An 11,281-nucleotide genomic window follows, 5' to 3' on the forward strand; every position below is an offset into this window, starting at 1 on the left:
CAAGAAAACTGAGCCCAAAATGTCAAAACATAAATTCCTTTGGAAATGGCAATGTATTACTGCCATGGGGCTGCAAAATATGCAAAGGATTGGATCTAAATTGAACTTTGCCTAGTAATTTAATCATATTTATTCCACAAAAGGCCTTGCTGTTAAATAAGCTGCCTGTTACAAATTTGGAGTACTGTAGTTGAGGGTTTAGATAGAGGGGCATTCAGCAGAGGCTAAAATAAAGAGCTTTGTTCTCTATTGTCCTCAACAATAGGAAGGTGAATGTGAAAGATATAGCTTTGTTAATAAACAGAACTGCAAAAATGCACTGTGGGGTGAAAAATATGGCAATATATGTTGTATGGTGGTCTGTCCCTAGGTAGGTCATATACACTGGAACTATTATTGGACATGGGCTATACATATATATTCTGCCTGCTGGGTTAATTTTACTCTATGGAAAGAATATTTCTGTTCTTTATACTTTGGCAATGCTGTAAAACTTGTTTTGCCAATATGCTATGTGGTGTTAAAATAATCTCACATACACATAAATGCCTCAATAATTATCAGAGGTGCTGCAATTCTAATCAGGCATGGTCAGCATCGTCCGGCTCAGGCCCTCGCGGACTTACAAAGGCAAGCTGGTGGGCGCCCTCCTGCTGCTCATCTGGGCCTCCTCGGCTCTAGTCACCCTCCCCCTCTGCCTCTTCTTCACGGTCCAGCCGTTGCCCGTCAAGGACCAGGTGAGTCGACCGTGGTATTGAGCCCAGACAACTACTGGCAATATAAAAAGAGCAAGGCGATCGTTTTTGTTGGAGGCATGAAAAAGGTGCAGCTTTTTTAATGTTCAGATCTTAACAGCCATTTGCTCCAAAGTAAGCCTACTGACTCTTGTAAGATTTATTTTCAATTATGTATGTATCCAAAAAAAATTCACAGGGTCGCCATAAGTCATAATCGACTTGAAGGCATATAACAACAATGCTCGTTTCGCAGAGTTCCCCCACCCAGCCCAATAAGAAGTGGACTAATAAAGTTGGGCTGCAGTCTTGGGCATATTTCACTTAGGCAAATGAACTTATGTCTGGCTAAATGTTGTAGAATGGGACTGCACATTGCTATTTGGTATTTCTTAAGGCACATATACACAATCCTTAAATTTATTTATTTTATTTGGAATAGGAAACTCTCCAGATATTATCCTGACTTGCAAGAATGCTCCACAGTCTCCCAGATTCACCCCTAATTATATATTGAAAGTGTAGGGGGAAATCTAACTTGATTGTACAACAGAATGGTGAAATAAGTATTAACCTGATCCATGTTTAGTTTAGTGGATATGCTTAATTGGTGTTTTGCCTTTGAAATGGACTGGATGGGAGCCAAGAAACTGAAGCTTAATCCAGGATAGACAGAGGCACTGTTAGCTGATGGGTCTCTAGACCTGATGGATGGGTGGTGGCCTGCTCCGGATGGAGTTTCACTCCCCCTGAAGGTGCAGGTACTTACCCTGGGGGTACTCCTGGATCCATTACTGCTGCTTGAGGCCCAAGTGACCTTGGTGCAGAGTGCCTTCCACCACCGTTGACTGGACAGGGATAGCTTAACTTCTGTTGTCTATTCTCTGGTAACCTCTAGGTTAGACTACTGCGATGAGTTATATGTGGGGCTGCCTTTGAACACAGTTTGGAAACTTCAGCTAGTACAGAACTCAGTGGCCATAATGCTGACCGGGACTGGTTAGTTCAGACATAAAATACCAAGTCTGGCACGGTTACTTTCTGCGCTCAGTCAAAGTGCTTATGCAGCTCAGGACCTCAGTATCTCAAGGACTGCCTTTCTTTGTATGAACTGCCCCGGACTCTGTGTTCATCATCTGAAGCCCTTCTTTGTGTGCCCCCTCCACGGGAGGCTCGACAGGTGGCAACATGAGAATGGGCCTTTTCAGTGGTGGTCCCCTGGCTGTGGAATGCTCTCTCCAGGAAGGCACACCTGGCACCTTTTCCATCCATCTTTAGGCACCAGGCAAAAACCTTTCTTTTCACTCAGGCCTTTGGTATGTTGTCTTGGTCCTTTTCGTTTGGGTTTTAAATTTTGTATATTGTATTGTATGTTTTTAAAATGTGTTGTAAGGCACCTAGAGACCACTGGACATGAGATGACTAAGAAATTAAATAAATAGATTAATAAATAAAAATAAATTCCCACAGGATATAGGTCTGTTGATTTTAGATTAATGATCCACCCCTCCTGCCTAAAGGTTTGGGTTGAATAACAATTGAAAGCTTAAATATCTTATTAAAAATACCATTCGGAATACCATTAAAAGTGCCCATCCTGCTCATAGCTTAACTGAAACCCCCAAAGCCAAATTGCCAAACTACATAGATAATTCATACTTCTGGAAGATGTTTGAGCTTGTATTGTGGTGAATCTCTAGAAGAGATGGAGAGGAGATAGTTTCAAATTGCTCCCATTGAAAAAGGAGCTGCTAGATGTCTGACTTTGCTTACCTTCCGAGCTATAAACACTCTATAGGGCCTGTTGTTTGGATTTGCCAAATTATCCAGTGCAAACCCCTCCACATTTATCTGACGCTATAGCATCAGATAGCGGATAAGAGAAAAATCAACTCATTGGAAATGTGGTGTTGGAGAAGAGCTTTGTGGATACCATGGACTGCAAAAAAGACAAATAATTGGGTGTTAGAACTAATTAAACCAGAACTATCACTAGAAGCTAAAATGATGAAGCTGAGGTTATCATACTTTGGACACATAATGAGAAGACACGATTCATTAGAAAAGATAATAATGCTTGGAAAAACAGCAGGGAGTAGAAAAAGAGGAAGGCCAAACAAGAGATGGATTGATTCCATAAAGGAAGCCACAGACCTGGACTTACAGGATCTGAACAGGGTAGTTCATGACAGATGCTCTTGGAGGTCACTGATTCATAAGGTCGCCATAAGTCGTAGTCGACTTGGAGGCACATAACAACAACAACAAATACCATCAGATATTTATAATTTGAAAATGCCATCCACTGATGCTTATTAAGACGCACCCCTCTTGAAGGCCTCCAGGGTTGGAGAGCCCACCAGCTCACCAGTTCATTGGTCCCATTGTCACGTCGCTCTAACAGTTAGGAAGTTTTTCCTGACGTTCAGTCTCTGGCTTCCTGCAACTTGAGCCCATTATTCTGTGTCCTGCACTCTGGGATGATCGAGAAGAGATCCCAGCCCACCTTTCAAGTACTTGAAGAATGCTATCATACCTTGTACGGGAGGAGGTCCATGGGGGTGACACCATGAGTTACCACACCGGGTGACACCAACCCTAGTGACGCCACTGGAGGGTACAAGGGAAGCCTGATTGAGGTATTATGTGCTGATCTCTCCTTTCCTGCCGTTAGCCCCTGTATCCAGCTCAGAGGGAACAATAAGAGTAAAACATTTGGGAACAGTAATAACTGGGCAGCAGTGGCTCTCCAACTTCTATTCAAATTGTTCCACCAATAAAGCTAATTTACAACTGGGGCAAAAAAAAGTAGAAGTATATGATGCTCTTCATTCCATGATAGTCGCTAAAGCATTGCATTCATATTTGAATATCTGCTTTGGATTGTGTTCTCTTTAGGAATGTACAGCCATTGTTGTACCATTTTTAATACCAGGTTTATTCAACGTATGATCCTCCAAGTTAAGTGTAACTCATCAGATGTGTATTGTAGCATGGCAGATGTTTCACAAGTACAACTTTTCCAGTTCCATACTATGCAGGCAGTAAAACCAGGCTTATTAGAGTAAGAAAATAAGCTCTGTGGCATTCAGTGAGACTTGCCTATTGGGAATGAGAGTATAAGAGTTCACCTTAGGACAATTGAACTCAATGGTGTTTGCTTTCAAGTTAATGTGTAAGCCTGAAATGCATGTCTGGCACTTAGCAGTAGCAAAAACTGGGAAAGCTCTAAGATAAAACATTTCTGTGCCTTCACATAAAGAATTATTAAAATTTGGAAAATAACTCATTACCAAATTATGGACTATATATTACTTGAGGGATGGTAGATAGTAAAGCTTTATTACTAGCTTCCATTTATACTATGAAAAATAGATACATGATCAGTATTAAACTTTTTTCCTATTGTGATGTATCTTTCTCTTGTCCTTCCCTTGCTGATATGTTACATTTTCTGTATTAGGTGTAGCTTCTATATGAATGTTTAATATATTTTGTATATGTTAAATATGTATATTGTACTGCTTTATATGTTCAAGAAAACAAATACAATTTTAAAACTACTTAAAATGAACGTTGCTTGCTCCAAAAGGTTTGCTTTAACAGTGGGTTTTAATTTTGTTAACAGGTGCAGTCAGAAACTGGGTTCTTTTTCCACCAATGCAACACCTACCTGCTACAATTCTGGTTGTGTATTCCCAGGAAGTATGTTTTCAGCATACTGTCCTCATTTTTGCTGAATTTCTACATGAATGCTGTCAAAGTGATGTTATTATTGATGTCTGGCAAAAACGGAGAATTGCTGAAATGGGACCAGTAATGTGGCTTGCTACCCAGAAACAAATTGCTGATAAAATTGTTTTTCTCATCCCAAGCCGTACAAATCCTGCATGCAATTCAGCTTGTAAAAGAACTGTAGAAAGCCAAAATGGGAGCTCTGAATGTATGTTCACTCTTGCATTTAATCTTTTTTGCAGTGACTGGAACAATCAGTCTTCTCTGCAGAAATACATGGTAGTTTCTTTCAGTGAAACAAATTCAACTAAAAGTCTCCCAAGTCCTTTGAATATTTGTCCAACATATTTCCTAATGAAGGATATTGACTCCTTTTGTAGAGACCTCTATCTTTTACAAAGTCCAAAGCATAGTGAAAGCACAAAGTTGAAGTGCAGCTGGAGACTTAAGATGAAACCTAAATTAGAAGTATAGGGACTAAAACGTAGGATTATAGAAACAGGCAAACCTCAAATCCAGCCTCTGAAGGTGGTTTCTTTTTCATTCCTCTACTCCTAAGAATGAGTTAATTTTGTATATTGATGATTTTCACACATGCCATAAGTCGTAATCGACTTGAAGGCACATAAGAACATGCATAAGGTTGACTTACGGCAACTGTCCCATGGCAAGAAGATATCAATACATTCTAAAATGATTTCTGTGTGCTGGTGTTCTCCTTCTAGAGTACATAGAATTAAAAGGAGAGCTGTTTTCAGCAGTAAGTGTACAATTGTATTTTTGCACTGTTGCTGAAATATGTTACCTGTAGCAATGGCAGCAGCAGTAAGCTGAGCTGCCCTCCAATAGCAATGGAGGGAAAGGAGAAAACTATTGAAGAGAATACAATAGTTTTACCTTGCTTGCAGCTGAATCAGGATCCTGTGCAACAACCATGTAATGTTTTCTGCTGCTGCAACTATACTGTATATTAAACATCAGGCTTTCAGTTACTGATGGAGATACTCATAAGACTGGGACTCCTGCTTAGGTCAAGGACCACCAAGAAATAGGGGTTCAACTTGAATGGGGACTGTGATGTTCCTGCTTATATTGTAAATATGGTAAGTGCTGGTTATATAGGGTTTTAGGCCCGGTTTTAGCACCGAGACAGCCTTGGTCGCCCTGTACGATGACTTATGTCGGGAGAGGGACGGAGGGAGTGTAACTCTGTTGATTCTCCTTGATCTCTCAGCGGCTTTTGATACCATCGACCATGATATCCTTCTGGAGAGGCTCGTGGAGTTGGGAGTTGGGGGCAATGCTTGGCAGTGGTTCCGCTCCTACCTGGCGGGTCGTCTCCAGAAGGTAGTGCTTGGGGAACATTGCTCGACACCGTGGGCTCTCCAATGTGGAGTCCCGCAGGGGTCAGTTCTGTCCCCCATGCTTTTTAACATCTACATGAAGCCGCTGAGTGCGGTCATCAGGAGTTTTGGAGTGCGTTGCCACCAGTACGCTGATGACACGCAGCTCTATTTCTCCTTTTCATCTTCTTCAGGTGAGGCTGTCAATGTGCTGAACCGTTGCCTGGCTGCGATAATGGACTGGATGAGAGCTAATAAACAGGCTTAATCCAGACAAGACTGAGATGCTGTTGGTGGGTGATTTCTCTGATCAGATGGTGGATATGCACCCTGTTCTGGACTGGGTTACACTCCCCCTGAAGGAGCGGGTTCGTAGTCTGGGAGTACTCTTAGATCCTTCCCTGTCACTTGAGGCTCAAGTAGCCTTGGTGGCACGGAATGCATTCTACCAACTTCGGTTGGTAGCCCAGCGATGTCCCTATCTGGACAGGGAGGACCTCACCTCAGTTGTCCATGCTCTGGTAACCTCTCGATTGGATTACTGCAATGCGCTGTACGTAGGGCTGCCTTTGAAGACGGTCCGGAAACTACAGCTAGTGCAAAATGTGGCGGCCAGGCTAATAACGAGGACCAGGCGGTCTGAACATATTACACCTGTTCTGGCCCGCTTGCGCTGGCTACCTATATGTTTCCGGGCCAGATTCAAAGTGTTGGTTTTAACCTATAAAGCCTTATATGGTGCGGGACCACAATACCTTCTGGAACACCTCTCCCGATATGAACCTGCCTGTACACTATGTTCAACATCGAAGGCCCTCCTCCAAGTTCCGACTTATAGAGAGGCTCGGAGGATGGTTACCAGAACCAGGGCCTTCTCAGTGGTGGCCCCTGAATTGTGGAATAGTGTTCCCATTGAGGTGCGCTTGGCGCCGACATTGCTATCTTTTCGGCGCCAAGTTAAAACCTTTCTCTTTGCTCAGGCATTTTAGTTTAATATGTTCAATTTCGTTTTAGATTTGTGGATTTTTATATATATGTTTTTGTACCGATTTATGTGATTTTATTGTATATACTTTCTGTTGTACACCGCCCAGAGAGATATGCTAGTGAGGCGGTATAAAAATTTAACAAATAAATAAATAAATATAGAAGACATATGGTAAGTGGAGTGAAAGAGGAGGGGGAGTACATGAGCAGTAGAATGCTGGATGATTGGCTGAGCGTTTGAATGGCTGGGAGTATAAATGGAAGAATGACAGTTGAATCAGAGGTGGATGTTGGAGGTTTAGAGAGGTGAAAGAGAGGTTTTGGTGGTGTTTGGAGGTTGGTGTAGTGAGTCGGAGTTCTGAGGCAATTAATGAGAAGTAAAGTACATGTCAGAACATATATGAAATCATAAGCTTGTCAACAAAGTAATTAAGTAATCTTATTTTTAGTGTTCAATAAATATTTCTTGGTTTGCAAAAAGCCTGATTCTTCAGCTGGGATACACAATCCAGGGGGAATGGCAGAGTAACCAAGGCTGAACAGTAATTGTATCAAACGATGGCAGCGGCGGAAGAAAAGATATTGTATCCAGTACCACAGAGAAACCCAGGGCTGTAAGCTTCAGTGCAAGAGGCTGCAGGGGGGTTTGGGAATTACCTATACCCATAGACACAAGGTATCGAGATAGCCTGGCAGAGACTAAGGCACAGTCTAAAGGTTATAAGAGATGTTGGGTAGTAAGGCCTAGCAGGGGGATCTTCTGAGAACTGTGCTAGAGCTGTAAAGGGTAAGAAGAAAACCTGACGTTCCTGTCTGCTGGTAGCCACAAGTGAGAGCTTCACAGGTGGTGCCGGGGAAGGATGTCACAGGGACATTCACTTGAAAATGAGGTTCATAATGTGGGAATCCTCCTAGGCCAAGTTTTCTTTCTAGAATGCCCCAACAGCTGGGGTGCTTTTTCTCCATATAGGCTACTTTGCCATCTGCACTCAGTCCTGCAGACACCTTGATCAAGCCATGGTGACATTTTCCTTAGTTATATCCATTATGGATTAATGCAACGTGCTCTTGCCTTTCGAAAGTCTTAGTTGGTCAAGAATGTGGCAATAGAGGCTAAGGAAAGACTAGCTAGTATGTGCAAGAAAGCCTTCTGTGTGGCTGCATGTGAACTATGGAACTCCCTTGATAGGGTAAAAACTAGGCTGTTGAAAACTTAGGAGCCAATGAAGGGGGCAAGTTCCTAAGTTCTCTAGCAATTCCCCACAAGGAGTAGGTGCAGAGTGACAGCGAACCTTATTACCAGATTAACTAACACAGAGATAATATTTTAAAATATTTATTGATTAGCAAAAGAATTTATTAGAGGAAAAACACACACCCTTGCACACAGCAAGCATTAAGCACTATTCTTACTAACTCAGAGGCAAGAGTTTTCAAACAAAGCTTTTCACAGGTGGGCCCCTCTGCTAAGATTGCGGCTGATTCTGCTCAGAATGAGGCACCCAACAAAACTCAGTCTTTGCTTTTATACCCTTATGTTTATTAATTCTGTGTCATAGCTTATCACATCCTATGTAAAATCTGTTAATCTAATTGGTTAATAACAATGTTACAACCTTAAAAGGGTCATGTCTGATTAATCTATCTCTATTCCAAAAAAAGATAAACTACCTGGCTAATTGGTTAAATGAGCTCCCTGTTCTATAAAAGGTAATACGAAGACCCCCAGAATACTGTTTTCTTGCATCTGTACCCCTCCATAGGGTCTGACACGTTCTTTGGTCACAAAATGTTTTAGCACATACTTGCTACACCTGAGTGTAGCCTTCTACACTTGTTTGCAACTCCAATTCTTTGCAGCTTTGTAACTTTGGATCCATTGTAAATGGTATCTCCTATACTCTCATTTCCTTCTGTCACATTTGTCTAAAAGCATTTGTCTGCCTTTTCCCTTTTGCAAGCACTTACCCATTTCTATCCATAATCTTTTGGACAATTCAGTCAGACATGGATACCTTTGCCGAAGCATAAAATCCTTAATTCCAAAATTCCCTAATACCATATACCAGGAGCCCCCCCTTATCATTTCCTGACTCAATACTTTTTTATTGAGTCAGACATTTATCTGCCAGCTTGAGGTTTCTAGTGGTTCTATCCCCCTTTTTTAGACTGTTTCATTTCCTTGTATCAGGATTTTATGGCAGTTATCTCTATGTTTGGATATTTGAAATTGTAATCAAGCCCGAGTACACAGCAGAAGGATGGGACATGGTCTCAAATGAATAAAACAAATGTCACCACTCTTTCTTAAAGCAAACCAGTCTGGGGTTGCATACACCCACATGAATTTCCTGGCTGTGTCAGCACTATGGTACAATGTTAGGACTACATGAACATTAACTGTGGTTTATGTTAATACTGACCAGGCCTTACAAACACTGGTTTACGGCAATAGAGACATAGCATAGATAAGCCTATGCATGTTTACTCATAAGTACCACTGTTTTCAATATGAAATACTCCCTGCTACATGTGCCTAGGATTCTAGCTCTAATGCTACACCACTGTTAACAATGACAAAGGAGAGGGAGTTAGTGCACCTGCTAATCCAACACATACTAGTTTTTCTTGGTCTGGAACTAACCCCTAAGTGAAATTAAACCTGAATTTTAGGATCTCTGTGCAACTGATCTTCAACCAACATCCTGAATATTCTCTTTGATGCTAAAGTCTCAGTGAAAGGACTAGGACTTTGTTCCATTGGTTTCAAAGGCTTAGTGCAGTCTAAACTTCTTTGAATTGCTGGTCTCCTCTGAGACTCTTCTTCTAGAACACTTGAGAACAGTGATTTTCCTAAAAGCCAGTACCTAGTTACTTTTGTTAGACTAATTTAAACTTATACACAATATTAGACGAGCCCAGAATATCCACAGGGCAGTGACCCAAATATGGGCATTTTCTGCCATTGCCCCTGTATTACAGAATGCCCTTTTCTCTGCCATTTTGCCCAGGTTTTCCCTGACCCCTAAGACTGGACCCTATTTTATGTGTTTGAATCTCCTACACCACACCGACTTTCTAAGATGGAAATAGTTTCAGGAAAAGAGCACAAAATCATTAAAAAGGAACAATCTGTGGTTATGGACCACTTCAGGTAGGTTGTCCTCAATCCACACCCCTTCCCAACCTTGTGCAACCTTAAGGGAGCACAGACTGTGGGAGGCAACTTGCAGGTATGATAGAGGTCAGGGGAAGTCATCCTCAAATTCCTCCAAGGAATTCCTCATCAGTTTGCATACAATTCAACTTAGCTTGCTGAGACTTCTTCCCAGATTTATGGAATGTCTTAAAGATGCTTGCCCACTAGACTTTACAGCGTGGGGGCATACACAGGACTTTAGTCTAGAGAAAAAGCAAGTCAGAATGACACGATAGATGTGTATAAAATTATGCATGGCATGGAGAAAGTGGATACAGAAACATTTTTCTCCTTCATAACAGTGGAACTTGTGGACATTCAGTGAAGCTGAATATTGGAAGATTCAGGACAGACAAAAGAAAGTACTTCTTCACACAGTGCATAATTAAACTATGGAATTTGCTCCCACAAGAGGCGGTGATGGTCACCAACTTGGATGGCTTTAAAAGATTAGACAAATTCATGGAGGACAAGGCTATCAATGGTTACTAAGAAGAGAGACAGGCTCTGGTGTTAAATGTAGATTTATTGTAATGCTCTACATGTTTTGGAAATGCTTTCCTTCCTCAGGAGCTAAAAACATTTACACAAACTCAAATTAGTGTTGTGGAGACAACACAATGGTCATAAATGTAAGCATAATATTTTTAAAGACCACATTCAGTTAAAAACATTTAGAAATGTTTTTCAATGATTCACAATTATGTTAGTTTAACAGTGATCAGCGATGTATAATTGTGAATTATTGGGGGGGAAATTTCTTCGTTTGGTGCTTTTCCCCTTTTTGTTCCTATCATTGGCTACTAACCATGATGCCTGCTCTGCCACCATAGTCAGAGGCAGTATGCTTCTGAAAACCAGTTGCTGGAAGCTTCAGGAGGGGAGTGATCTTGCACTCAGATCCCGCTTGCGCACTTCCCGTGAGCATCTAGTTGGCTGCTGTGAAAACAGAATCCTGGACTAGATGGGCCACTGGCCTAATCCAGAAGGCTCTTATGTACACCTTTATTAGATTAATTGCCCCTTTGCTTAAATTGCAGAGAAGGGGAGAATCTGAGGTAGAACCTAGTAGCCCACTTTTGTGGGTATGGCAACCTATCCTTTGGCTCCAACACTGGAGACATTCAAGAGGCAGCTAGACAGCCACCTATCAGGTATGCTTTAATTTGGATTCCTGCATTGAGTAGGGGGTTGGGCTTTTTGATCTTATAGGCCCCTTCCAAGTCTATGAAGCTTTTCCTTTAGGCAGACTAGCTTATGTAATATGCTGAACATGATAAATC

At 41.6% G+C, this 11,281-nt stretch overlaps 1 protein-coding gene across 9 annotated transcripts in view; it reads left to right on the forward strand.

The window, feature by feature from the left end:
* IL17RB (interleukin 17 receptor B) overlaps positions 1–7,284 on the forward strand; it is a 44,344-nt gene extending 37,060 nt beyond the window's left edge. For 2 of the 9 annotated variants that reach the window (XM_061618231.1, XM_061618235.1), the window contains 2 exons: positions 565–737; positions 4,363–7,284. In XM_061618231.1, coding sequence (XP_061474215.1) covers positions 565–737; positions 4,363–4,943 — 754 coding nt within the window. In that variant the 3' untranslated portion in view covers positions 4,944–7,284. Of the gene's footprint in view, positions 1–564; positions 738–1,632; positions 1,737–1,905; positions 2,051–4,362 lie in introns of those variants that run through there. The other 7 variants (XM_061618236.1, XM_061618237.1, XM_061618238.1 and 4 more) reach the window with 7 other exon arrangements.
* Positions 7,285–11,281: the final 3,997 nt, after the last annotated feature.

Source organism: Rhineura floridana, chromosome 3 (genome assembly GCF_030035675.1).
Source record: "Rhineura floridana isolate rRhiFlo1 chromosome 3, rRhiFlo1.hap2, whole genome shotgun sequence".
Taxonomy (NCBI): Eukaryota; Metazoa; Chordata; class Lepidosauria; order Squamata; family Rhineuridae; genus Rhineura; species Rhineura floridana.